Source organism: Bos mutus, chromosome 5, assembly GCF_027580195.1.
Source record: "Bos mutus isolate GX-2022 chromosome 5, NWIPB_WYAK_1.1, whole genome shotgun sequence".
In the NCBI taxonomy this organism is placed as follows: domain Eukaryota; kingdom Metazoa; phylum Chordata; class Mammalia; order Artiodactyla; family Bovidae; genus Bos; species Bos mutus.
Genome location: NC_091621.1, coordinates 70,912,494 through 70,926,351, shown reverse-complemented (window position 1 = coordinate 70,926,351; position 13,858 = coordinate 70,912,494). Strand labels below are relative to the sequence as shown.

Genomic DNA, 13,858 nt, shown 5'->3' with positions numbered 1-13,858 from the left:
GTTACCAAAGTTGAATGATAATATGTATGTGAAAAGGCTTTGTAAGAGCTCTTGTCCCTTGGCTCATTCAGGTCTCTGTATTTTAAGTTTGAAATCTAATTGTAAAATAGTTAAGAAAATTGAGGATTTTTAAGACTTTTGACATGGTCTGGTGAAAAGCAAAGCTAAGACTTTCTGTTTTTGTTTTTTTTTTTTTCTTTTCTTTTCTTTTATTTTTTTTCAATTTTAATTAAAAAAAATTATACATGTGTTCCCCATCCTGAACCCTCCTCCCTGCTCCCTCCCCATACCATCCCTCTGGGTCGTCCCAGTGCACCAGCCCCAAGCATCCAGCATCGTGCATTGAACCTGGACTGGCATCTCGTTTCATACATAACATTTCACATGTTTCAATGCCATTCTCCCAAATCTTCCCACCCTCTCCCTCTCCCACAGAGTCCATAAGCCTGGCAAGAATCAGCAAAAGAGACACTGATGTATAGAACAGACTTTCTGTTTTTTAAGGGAGGACCTGATTCTTTAACTTTCCAATTTTTCTTTTAATCAAGGGTTTTAAATTAGTCTCATGATTGAGAAACTGTAAGAGCATCAAGAGAAAGATGGCTGAAATGGCAGTTTTAGATACAAAATATTGATCGGATTTAAGCCCATTTGCTAGCATTGGTTGGGTTAGAGTAACAGCAAAAGGAGAAAAAAAAAAGAGAAATTAAAAGAGTTAATTTTGTTGTGGTTATTTTTGTGTGGATTACCAATATCTGGTTGCTAAATCAGTTGGACCCCTTTTAGTTCTTATTTCACTTGGCTTATTCATGGCAGTTTGGTGGTAGTGTCTACTCTGACCTTGCAGCTTCCTTCCCCTTAACTTTTCCAACATTCTTCTCCCTTGCTTTCCGCCCCCCTTTCCTCTTGACTGTTCTTTCACAAATCTTCTTTGACTGTGTTCTTTTCAGTTTGATGTTTCTCTGGGTTTCCCATCATCCCTCTTTATCATAATGCTTTTGCGCATAATTTTTTAGTATTATCCTCTCCTGATAGTGATACCTACACTGAGACACACAGCAGTTACTTATCTGCTTTGACCTCTCAAGCACCTCCCATTTCTCACCTGGTTGCTAGATTTCCTCCTCATTGTTTAAGAACATCAGTATACACAAGTTTGTGAAACCTGAAAAAGGTGTAATTTTAAGTGAGTTGGTGGAGATATGCATAGATGGATACAGAAAGTTTAGGTTTTTAGAGGTAAGATTAGTTTTTCTTGTTTTTTTTTTTTTTTTTAAGGCTATGTGCAAGGAATGAGTGACTTACTTTCACCTCTGTTATATGTGATGGAAAATGAAGTGGATGCCTTTTGGTGCTTTGCCTCCTACATGGACCAAATGGTAAGAACAGAGATTCCTTCTGTTAATCAAACTAATTTTGAATATTTTAGTTATATAATAATCTTATTATATAAAATAGATGTTTATATTTAGGCAGTCATGGTAGAACTTAAAAAAAATTGCTCAGTTGTTTGTTTCTTTTCAAGAGGCTTGGAAATGCTGGTAATGTTTTTAATATAAAAAGTAGGTAGTAAGTGCCTATAGAATAGGAATAATCAGGATTTAATATTGGTAAATGCTTATGATCTGCAGACGGGTAATGAATCATAGAATATTGATGAAGTAGATGATTCAGTTCTTGTGAGGTAGTTTCATTTCATCTGTTTCAGAGATAAAGCTTAGTCATGCCAAGTAATATCCTTACCTTTTGTGAACATTTTAGATTTTATCATTATAGTGACTGATTTTTCTCCAGATGTTTTTGAACTATTTGTAACATTGACACTTTCTTAGTTTTTTCATAAGCATGTGATTATTAGAGTTGAACTGTCTATATACATATTATTACAAAGAACATTTTATCTATTATCATTGATATATCTTAGAGACAGAGTTCTAGGACAATAGTACACAGAGAGTATTAACAGGAAAATAAAATAGAACAGTCTTCTCAAGTAATCTTTAGAAAGTGGAAGGGGAAAAAAAGCAAAGGGGCTAAGAGCAGATAAAAGCGTATGAAATCCAAAGACCTGACTACATAGGTCTCTGTACTTGTTCAAAATAAAATTAATATTCTTAATGCTGGCCCTTGATGGTCGGATATTGAAATGGCTTGCTTGTAAGGGGATAAAGATTTCAAATCTGTAATCATATGCAATGATTTCTTGTAATATAGAGTCTGGGATACAGATGTGAAACTTTTTGATTGCTTCTGTTTTTTGATGACTTCTGTTCTTCCTTTCTTGCTTGCCTGTTTTTATTTCCCCTTCTAATTTGTCTCAGTTTTATCTGTTTTCTCAAGTCTCTCCTCCATGGTTCCAACTCATCGTTACTTCCCCTAGTTCTTTTCCATACTTAATAAGATTTGATAGTTTTCAAATATTTTCTTACTATTAAAGTAATAAATATTCAAATTATATAGTTCTTTATCATGAATTAATGTTTTTGGATTATTTAGAAAGATGATTAATTGCAGTAATCTGGTAATATCATAGTTTGTCTTCCTTACCTTTTTGATTGGTTGATTTTTACCTGCCTTCTTAGTTCCATATACTTAGTTCCATAAGCGTTCTAGAAACCTGAGGCATTTGTTAAGAAGGTCTGTACAACTGATAAAAATTGTATAAAAACTGTTGTTTAAACAAGTTTTCCTTGTGTTTTTGTTGTTTATCCTCTTTTCACTAGAGCTAATATGATAAAGAGGTCATGTCTTTGTTTAACTCGTTTTGTGATACGCTTCCAGAATTTTCCCAATGCTTGACATGAGGTGTTCAACAGAGTTTTGTAAAATAAATACATGAATATTTCCCCAGTGCTTAGTTTAGATCTCAGCTTATAGTAGATTTTCTCAGAATTAGTACAAACGTATGGCATTTACTTTTTCTGTTGTTGTTCATTTGCTAAGTCGTGTCTGACTCTGTGACCCCATGGACTGTAGCACTCCAGATTCCTTTGGCTCCTGGAGTTTGCTCAAATTCATGTCCATTGAATCAGTGATGCTATCTAACCATCTCATTACAGAAGTAGTTTTCATAAAGAGCTAAAACCGGCATGTTCAAATACATTATCTTGTGTGCCAGAGACGTATATACATGCATATGTGTGCGTGTACTTAGGCCTCAGATGTAAAGACCACTTTCTGAACATCTTTAATACACATTTCACAGTCTATTTGTCATTTTTGTGTATGGAGGTTCAAGTTCTTTGTTCTGTCTTTTTCACAGTAGATGTTGTCTGTTTGCCTTTTTCATTGACAACGGTCTGGGGATATTCCTAGTCTTTATTCTAAAAAGATTTCTTAATGTCTACTAACACCTTTTGTTTCATAATATGAAACACAACATGAAACATTTCATAATATGAAAGGGCAGTAAGTTACAATCAAAATAGTCTGCACAATTATTTCCACTGCATTGTTACTGTTTTCGTGTTCTTGAATCTGTTCTGCTGTTTGATTCCTTCTTTTTGTTTTACAGCTTTATTTCATGTAAGTTTTTACTACTTTATGGAGGCTGAATCCAATATCTGTAGATTCACTTTTGTTGGTATTTATTCACATCTAGTGTTGGTCTAGGCATAGACTTCTGTCTGTTACCACCATATTATAGAAGCAACTGCAAAATGATCTAATGAACTTCCTTAGAGCCAGCGTTCATTTTGCCATATAGTTTTCACTTGCCCTTCCTTCTTACCCCTTTCCATATACACTACCCATAACTGTATATATGTACATATACATACGTGTATAATGCACACATGTACATACATATGTAATGTACATACACATTTATTTATAGTTCGACTTGAAGCCCTTTGTGTATCCATTGTCGACCTCCTTTTCCTTTCTGCAGGAATAGCTACTTTTCTGAAGTTGGCTTCTATCATTTTGGGAATACTACTTTTTGTAGCAGTGGCTGTGCCACGTTGTTACTTCCAATACAATGGAAGCTTTTGGCCATGTCGCAGCAAAAATTATACTGTTAATCAAAGAGTTCGTACTGCCTTTCCCTTTTATTTTTCTGTGGGAAATGTGAAGAAACTATATCCCAAAAACTTGTGTTCGTCTATTAAAGCATTTCATTCACTAATTAAACTATTCAGATCACTAAAGAGAAGCCAGTTTATTGAGAATCAGTAGCCTTAAATTTTTTTTTAACCAACTAATCTGATAGATACTTCTAATAAAGCACTATTATTGTCTCAAAGACTAAAAGAAATGTGAGAGGGAAAGGATGTTATTCTTAGGCTTTTCACAAAGATTAGGGCAGTAGTTCACCATAAAGGGGTTAGAACGTGCGGGTTAAAGGGATCATAATCATAAGAAACCTTTCATTTATTTTGGTGCTCTCCCCATCCCCAAACCTTGACTGAACTTTTGGTAGCAAATCTACTCACTTTCAGAGATTAAAACATTTAAACCACAGTAGTTCTCAAACTTTATGATCTTAGGACCTCTCCACACTCAAATATTATTGCAGATTCTAAGAGCTTTTGTTTATGTGGGTTATATCTGTTGAAGTTTGTTATGAAAAGTTCTAGGAAATTTATAAATATCTTGTTGTTTAGTTGCTAAGTTGTATCCAACTCTTGCAACCCCATGGACTATAGCCCACCAGGCTCATCTGTCCATGGGATTTCCCAGGCAAGAATACTGGAGTGGGTTGCCATTTCCTTCACCAGAAGATCTTTCCAATCTAGGGATGGAACCTGTATCTCCTACATTGGCAGGTGGATTCTTTACCACTGAGCTACCTGGGAAGCCCAGATGTTTATTTATTTATTCATTTAAAGATAACATTCATTTAAAGATAAGATTCATTTAAAGATAAACCTTCTGAAATTTTACATACATTTTTAAAAAATGAAAAATAACTTTTCTAAAACAGAATTTACTGAAAAGAGGGATTATCTTCCAGTTTTCATTTTCTTTTAATGTGTAGTATTTAGTTTAATAGGAGACAGCTGACTTTCACATCTGTTCCTGTATGCAGTCTATTGCAATATATAGCCTTTTTATAGCCTTTACAATTATGGGAGAGTTTAAAGTGCAAAATGCATAGATTGTTTTAGTATTGCTGTTGTCATGAAAATGGTTTTGACTTCATAGATCCCTTAATGTCATCAAATCATAAGAAATAATTAGTTAATTCTTTAACACTGGACACATATTAAGGCTAAAATTAATTTTATTTCCTATGTTAATTTGAAGAAATACTTAGCAGTAAAGTGATTTGATAAAAGTCTGTATCCCAAATGTATGTTCCTTTCACCCAGGTTTCTTATTTGATATAAGAATAGTATATCAGTCAGTCTACAGCTGCTGTTGTCTGCATTATTCTTTATCTTAAAAAATTGAATAGTGGGAAAAAATAATCTTTTAGCATTTTAATTAGTTGTGATTTTATAATATAATCAATATGGTGTAAGTCCAACATTTGTCCTTATTTTAATGGCACAGTTATCAGTGGTTATGTATTGTAAAATATTTATTATTACTGAATATTTTTTTTTAAAGCATCAAAATTTCGAAGAGCAGATGCAAGGCATGAAGACCCAGCTTATTCAGCTGAGTACCTTACTTCGGTTGTTGGACAGTGGATTTTGCAGTTACTTGGGTGAGTTGAGTGAAACAAAGCTATACTCAGCAAATTGTGGGGTAATATGCAGAGAGAAAAAATGTAAAGACTGTATAACCCACCAATGTTGCCTGGGTTCCTCTGAGGAATAAAACTGGGACCAAACTGTCCCCCTTGTACAGTTCGGCCTTAAAACAGTTTAATCATACTATGAAATACGAGTCATCTCTCATTTGTGAGGACTGTCCCTGGGTTGGGAAGATCTTTTGGAGGAAGAAATGGCAATCCACTACAGTATTCTTACCTGAAAAATTCCATAGACAGGAGCCTGACGGGCTACGGTCCAGAGTTGAAAAGAGTTGGGCCTGACTGAGTGACTGAACACACATACACTCTCACCCCCATATCAAAATCCGAGGAGACTCAAGTCTCTTACATAAAATGGCATAGTATTTGCATATAGCCTATGCACATCCTCCTGTATACTTTAGATCATCTCTAGATTATTTATCATACCTCACACAACATAATTGCTGTGTAAATAGTTGTAAATACAATGTAAATCCTTTTTAAATAGTTGCCAAGTACAGCAAATTCAAGCTTTGCATTTTGGAACTTCCTAGAATTTTGTTTTTCCCCCAAATATTTTCCATTCACGATTGGTTGAATCCACAGACACAGACCTGAAGAGATATGGAGAGTCAGCTATTACTTGGTGGTTTGCTTTTAAAGAAGTTAGGCTGCAATTCTGAATCGTTTCCTTGAATTAGTAGAAGACAATTAAATTTATAGGACTTCTAAGCCTAAGATGAACAGAAAAATTTGAGTTTGAAATAGGTACCCTATTCTGAGATAATTTAAGAGGAAGTAAGGTGTTTTGTTTTTGTTTTTTTTGTAGAGTCCCAGGACTCTGGATACCTTTATTTTTGCTTCAGATGGCTTTTAATCAGATTTAAAAGGGAATTTAGTTTTCTAGATATTCTTCGATTATGGGAGGTAAGTTCTTAAATTATTGTAAAAATGTAACACTTTTTATGGAAATAACCATTTTGTTTTTATAAACGGATTATAGTATCCTGGCTGAAATTTCTAAAGCAGTTTTGAAATTCTGATGTTTTTGGTCTCTCCTTAAAAACTATGTTGAACTGAATATGTGGTCTTGGGAGCTTTTTTCTGTAGATCACATCCTTGTGAGACTGGGGGCCAGGAGATTTCCCAGAACCAGTTGTGTAGACCATTTGACCTTGGGATACTTTATGTGAGACTGTGCTGAATTTGGGTGTAGATTTAAATATAGTTAAGGAAGTTTTGGCAGGCCAGTCAGTTAAGATGGTACTTTATTTGTAGTCTGGAGTATTGGGAGGGAACTGACTTTTGTTCTGCTTTTTAAAGAAATTTAAGTTAGAGCAAAATACTAAGAATAATGTAACAAACATGCTACTATCTGCATTCAACGTATGTAATAATTTTGCCTTATTTACTTCTATCGAGTTGGCCAGAAAGTTTGTTCGAATGAACTTTTTGGCCAATCCAGTAGTCTTTTCTCTTTCTTTCCAAGGCAAAAAATATTGAAAGATATAGCTTAGATCTTTAATCACCACCCCAAGCCCCATTACCCTTTTCCTCACTCTAGAGAGTATTCATGATCATGTTTTTGGTTTGTATCTTTTTATTCCATTTTGTACCCAGGGCAACTCATGATGAAAAGCAAGAGAGTATTATTTTCTTCTCATATATCTGTTAATTGTTAACAGATTGTAGTGCTTTCGAAATAGACTATTGGCATAATGACCATCCACTACCTTATCTTTATAAAAGTAAAGGTGACAGAAACTTTGCCAAGGAAAGAATGGGGGAAATACTCTGTTTGAATAATAAGTAAACTTAATATGCAGTGAGTATCATGAGGCTTTTACACCTGGAGGTTGATTCCTATACTTTTGGAGGCTACGCTCCCATTAGAGAAGGTGATCCACTAACTGAAGGATCCTTGCTTTGTGGAGGAGCACTTTGTTTGAAATTAGAAGGAAAACTTACATGTTCTTGATCTAGAATTGTACTTTAAAGTTTATCAATTTCATTAAATTAGTATCTCAGCTTCTTTTTAAAAGTTTTCAATAATTGTAATAACTCCTTAATCTGTGTTTACCAAATAAATTAGGACTTTTAATGAACTCTTTGAGGTTAATTGCATTATAATTAAACTTTCAAAAATGGATTTAGTCTGAAAATGATTCTACTTGGTTTATTTTTAGTAAAAGAAGTAAGAACATTTCTGGTACTTTAATAATATTGTTTACATGAGACTTTGATCTTTCTAAAAAAGATAGTAAGTACATTAACCAGAGGAAATTAAGACTTTAAGTTTTAGGACATTGATTAGGAAGAAATGATCAAATGTTGTACACATTTGGGTATAAATTTTGGGTGGTTGATTCAGTTTTTGTCACAATTAGAGATATTCTGATTTATTATATAATATGTTGTTTTAGAATATAGAGCTACCTCTGGATGTTTTTGATTCCATGTAGTGTATAATTTTTATTCCTATGATGTAGCTTTTCCCTCCACCCCCAGAGACTGAAGATGATTTAAAAATGAAAAACTGAAGATTCAGAAAATATTGAAAATACCTCTAACCCTTACACCTTAGCCATTTATAGTATTGATTAGGCTCAGTGCTAACTGTAGTCACCTAAAGAGATGTGTTTGAAATTCATCATAATTCATTTATTGTTTGTGGGTAAAAAGGTAAGACTTTCATTCCCCACACCTCATTTCTTAAGTAGAAAAAGAATGAACTACTCCATCTAGGCAACTTCTGCTTTGCATAGAAGTCATTCAGAATTGAGCATCATATCTATGAAGAAAATATTTTAGAATTGATAGAGTTTACTAAATATGTGTTCTGTTTTCTATAGGTAATGTGGACTGAACTACCATGTAAAAATTTTCATCTTCTTCTCTGTTGTGCTATTCTGGAGTCAGAAAAACAACAAATAATGGAAAAACATTATGGCTTTAATGAAATACTTAAGGTAGTTTTTCTTTTAATTTAGATTTTAATATTTTGACTCTTTCCTCTTTTTGTTGGAAAACAAACATTTCCTTGGAGTGTTGTTGAATCTCTTGAGTGACTTAAAATTTTATCAGTAGTAATCAATACTAGGACCAGTTCTCTGAGAATGACAGTTCAGCAAGTTGAACATGTTGGCCAATTATTTTTTTTCCTTGCTAATTAGAGAAACAAAGTCAACAAATGCTCTTTTATGTTGTTTACTTTTCTAAACAAAGTAATACTTTTGCTTATAACTTTGAGATAGTAAACTTGGGACAGCTGCTGGATTTAATGTTCCATAAGCTTATTATTAATAGCTGTTCCTTAGCTTTAAAACTTGAAATGATCTAATGAGGGATATATTAAATTACCTGTTTACTTGTAGTCTGAGGGTATTTTGTTTTGAGGATTTTATCTGCAGTGTAATATAACTAGTATGACACCACCCTTATGGAAGAAAGCTAAGAAGAACTAAGGAGCCTCTTGATGAAAGTAAAAGAGGAGAGTGAAAAAGTTGGCTAAAATTCAACATTCAGAAAACTAAGATCATGGCATCTGGTCCCATCACGTCATAGCAAATAGATGGGGAAGCTGGCTGACTTTATTTTTGGGGGCTTGAAAATCACTGCAGATGGTGACTGCAGCCATGAAATTAAAAGACGCTTGCTCCTTGGAAGAAAAGTTATGACCAACCTAGACAGCTTATTAAAAAGCAGAGACATTACTTTGCCAGTTAAGGTCCATCTAGTCAAAGCTATGATTTTTCCAGTAGTCATGTATGGATGTGAGAGTTGGACTATAAAGAAAGCTGAGCACCAAAGAATTGATGCTTTTGAACTGTGGTGTTGGAGAAGACTCTTGAGAGTCCCTTGGACTGCAAGGAGATCCAACCAGTTCATTCTAAAGGAGATCAGTCCTGGGTGTTCATTGGAAGGACTGATGTTGACGTTGAAAGTCCAATACTTTGGCCACCTGATGCGAAGTACTGACTCATTAGAAAAGACCCTGATGCTGGGAAAGATTGAAGGAGGGAGGAGAAGGGGATGACAGAGGATGAGATGGTTGGATGGCATCACCAACTCAATGGACATGAGTTTGAGTAAACTCTGGGAGTTGGTGATGGACAGGGAAGCCTGGCATGCTGTAGTTCATGGGGTTGCAGAGTTGGACATGACTGAGCAACTGAACTGACTGAATATAACTAGTAATAAATTGTGTAATAGAGTATAATAGTGTTTCAGTTTCAATTATTTTATTGATTTATTCTAGCATATCAATGAATTGTCCATGAAAATTGATGTGGAAGATGTATTATGCAAGGCAGAAGCAATTTCACTACAGATGGTAAAATGCAAGGTATACAGTATTTTAAGTAATGGAAAGATTTTTTTGTCTATGATTTTGGTGGATTGAGGTCATAAAATTTTTCTTTTTAAAAGAAGTTAAATTAGTAAGTTGATGGCAGACACAAAGTATTGGCTAACATTTGTTTACCATTATAGATTTACAGCACTTAATTGAAAACAATTGAATAATTATGCTAGGAGACAAACAGTAATAAGACGGAATGATAAAAGTAATGAAAACACTTTGGCAACAACAAGAGGCTGTAGAAGCATTGATATATTATCAAATTAGTGAACACAGAATAGGACCTCATATTAAATATATAATGTCTTCAAGTAAAGACAGATGCTAATCAGAAATAATTAAATGAATATTATTTGGTCAGTGTTATTACATTTATATCAGTCAAGCTCTTAATTATCTCTAAAAACAAGGCAAGTTTGAGGTGTTGTGTCCTGAATTTAAACCAAAGTATTATACTTTTGGTGTATTTTGGTTTTCAGATTTTTAAGAGAATTCTTATTTAGTCTTTGTGTCATTTGTTCATGGTTCCAAATATTTATTTTGGCTCAGTTTTTTTCTTTACAATTGTACATATTTATATACTTAACGGCTGCACTGGGACTTCATTGCTGCCTGGGCTTTTCTGGTTGAGGACAGTGGCAGCTGCTCTTCCTTGCGGCTCGCAGGCTCCTCCCTGCAGGGGCTCCTCTGTTTGGGGAGCTCAGGCTCTCGGACTTCTGTGGCTGCAGCACATGGGCTCGGTAATTGAGGCTCCCGGGCTCAGTACTTGAGGCGCACAGGCTTAGTTGCTCCATGGCATCCGGATCAGGGATCGAATCCATGGCTTCTACATTGGCAGGTGGATTATTTACCACTGAAGCAGCAGGGAAGCCCTATTTTAGTTCACTTATTTGATGGCTATTCTGTTAAAAACTTGTCAGTGCTACTTTTCAAGTTTAAGGAATGTGTGTGTATTGAGGGAAAAGAATGAAAGAGAATGAAATAAATGCAAAATGTTAGAAAACAGTATGTTTGTGGGAGTGGTGGGGTGGGGGTAGAGTGGGGAGTGGCTAATTAAGAATAGAAGATCAGAAAACCACTTATTAAAAAGAGTGATTTGGATTTCATTTCGAGTGGAGAAGGAAGGTCTGAGAAGGTGCATAACAATTGCACTGTTAGAACAAATGTTTGATGTTATCTTAAAAAGTAAGTGTTAATTTGTGATTACTTTTCCTCAATGGTGAATGATTTTGTATTTGGTTCTTCTTATTCAGGAGTTGCCACAAGCAGTTTGTGAGATCCTGGGGCTTCAGGATAGTGAAGTTACAACACCGGATTCAGACAATGGGGAAGATGAAAATACTGGCATGACTATTTGTCCTGCATCTGCATTTCAGAGTAACTTGTTACCTGTCCTTACTGCCAGTGGAGGCAGAGATGACAACCCAACAGAGATATCCATGTCCCCAAATGTCAGCAGATTAACACCTGCATGATCATTCTTTGAAGAGACACTTTGTTACAACTCTTTTTCAAGTACTTGAAAGGTGGAAATTTGAAATCTTGGTATTGATCATGCTTTAAGGTTTATGGAAAGAATGTGTACTGATGTTCTTGCATTAAAGCTTTACAGAGATTTAAACTAATTATTTTTGTAGTTACTTCTACCAAATAGCCTTTCCTTTTCAATAACATTCCTTAGTATTTTTTATAGCTAAGTACATTTTATTTTCTTGCTGATGAACTGGAATTGGAAAAATAGTACAAGTGGATGAGTTGGAAATTATGCACTTTGAAAACATTCACTTTGTTTACTCCAAGTTTAGCAGGTTTGGATTTGATGAAATGCTGAGCCTTTCTATAGCTTTCTAAGCTGAGAAGTAGATTGTGGCCCAGTGATGAAATGAAAGAATTTATTTTTCTCTCTTGTTTACAAAAATACTTAGCTTAAATATTTACACTGGTTGAATGTGATTTAAATTGGACATTTTCATCAATGCAATTTAATGTGTAGATAAAGAGCTATTTCAACCATAATAAGTGGATTGGCAGTATATTTTTTACATTGAACTTTTCTTCACTTGTATATAAAGACTGTATAAGTACTTATTTATGAGTGTAAGAAAGGATAGGCATATTTTCTTTAACTGAATAAACTTGACTATTGATTTATATAACCTGATTTCACAAAGTAAATACATAGCTTCAGTATGAGATCTTTTTCAAAGCTATTTTCTTAACCAAACATTTATTTCAGGAGACTACATTCAACCCCATACCTGGTGTAATTTTCAAGTTAATTGCTTATAGTCTCATTTTACTAATAATGTTTACTATCTTTCCTAATAATGCATTAACTGATTAATCAGGTCTTTAAATTTTTATGAAATACTCTTTACCAAAAGCTTACGTCAAAAATTTCACTATACTATAACGAGTCTCAAAATAATGCTCTTTTGTATATGAATGAAGCTGTTGTTTTTACCATGCAGTGTTGCATGATTTAAGTTATGTGTAATGAACATAACTGATTCCATTTTAATTGTAATTTGTTTACTTCTGTACATATCATTAAAATAAATCTGAAGTTGAAATGGTGTTTTCAGTTAAATTGCACTTGGAAATAATCTGCTGGTTCTTCATCAGAAAAAGAAAACCCTAAGATAGACCCTAGTGCATCTTGTGTTTTTATATGATTGAAACAGTCATTTGAATGAGTTGTGGAAAGAAGTGAGAAACATGACTCTTTTATAAAGAAACTTTTTATTAGCATGAAATTGAGTATAGTATTGCCTTGGAGGATATAATTATCTGAATCAGTAAAGCAACTTCCTACAAGTGAAGTTAATAATGTAAAACAAAAGTTACATAGTTCTAAAATGGTCCACTAGATAGATTCCCAGCACCCTGCCTCCGACCCCAGAGAACTAGGGAACCAAATGAACTTTTCTTACTTGAGCTTTAACTGACAATCATGACAGTAGAACCATTAGATTGTAGTTTTTAATATCATATGTGTGTTATCTTTCATCAGTTAATAATGAGTAAGTCTATTCAGAAAAAAAAGTAAACGGATCAAAGCTCAGTATCTCCAGCCTTTCATTTCCTGCTGTTCAGGAAATTGCTGAGAACATCTTGATGTCCTTGTTCTTCCTGGACAGGGACTTTTGGGGAGATTTTTTTTTTCCCCCAACTATGTAATATAATGTCTACTTCAGAGTTTTAAAAAATCTTAAGACATTTAGTAAGTTTAACTTTTGTGAAGTTTTATTTTTAAAACTACTTGTTAAAAACATTTTTACTAAACATGTAATATTTCTCTTTGGACCATTTTTTATATGTAAATAATAATAATAATACAGTGCTAAGTAAAGTCTGACTTAATCCTGCTCCTCAGAACCAGCTAGCAAATAACCATGTAAACTTGAACTGTTGATATTGCTAAGATAGATATAGTTCAGGTAAGTATCTTAGTCTGACTTTTAAAAGAATTGTTTGTTTTAATTTTCACAAGGTGCTCTGTCCTTGCCAATAACACATAAAATACTGAAAGTGAAAGTGCAAGTCGCTCAGTCGTGTCCGACTCTTTGCAACCCCATGGATAGTCCATGGAATTCTCCAGACCATAATACTGGAGTGGGTAGCCTTTCACTTCAGGGGATTTTCTCAACCCAGGAATTGAACCCAGGTCTATCCGGATTGCACGCGGATTCTTCACCAGCTGAGCCACGAGGGAAGCCCAAGAATACTGGAGTGGGTAGCCTATCCCTTCTCCAGCAGATCTTCCCGACCCAGGAATCGAATCAGGGTCTCCTGCATTGCTGGTGGATTCTTTA

The 13,858-nt window shown here is 34.4% G+C and overlaps 1 protein-coding gene across 2 annotated transcripts in view; it reads left to right on the top strand.

Moving 5' to 3' along the window:
* Window positions 1-12,619, top strand: part of TBC1D15 (TBC1 domain family member 15) — a 79,818-nt gene extending 67,199 nt beyond the window's left edge. For both annotated transcript variants that reach the window (XM_005896795.3, XM_070371009.1), the window contains 6 exons: window positions 1,279-1,379; window positions 5,554-5,653; window positions 6,513-6,610; window positions 8,536-8,652; window positions 9,942-10,028; window positions 11,297-12,619. In XM_005896795.3, coding sequence (XP_005896857.1) covers window positions 1,279-1,379; window positions 5,554-5,653; window positions 6,513-6,610; window positions 8,536-8,652; window positions 9,942-10,028; window positions 11,297-11,518 — 725 coding nt within the window. In that variant the 3' untranslated portion in view covers window positions 11,519-12,619. The remainder of the gene's footprint in view (window positions 1-1,278; window positions 1,380-5,553; window positions 5,654-6,512; window positions 6,611-8,535; window positions 8,653-9,941; window positions 10,029-11,296) is intronic.
* Window positions 12,620-13,858: the final 1,239 nt, after the last annotated feature.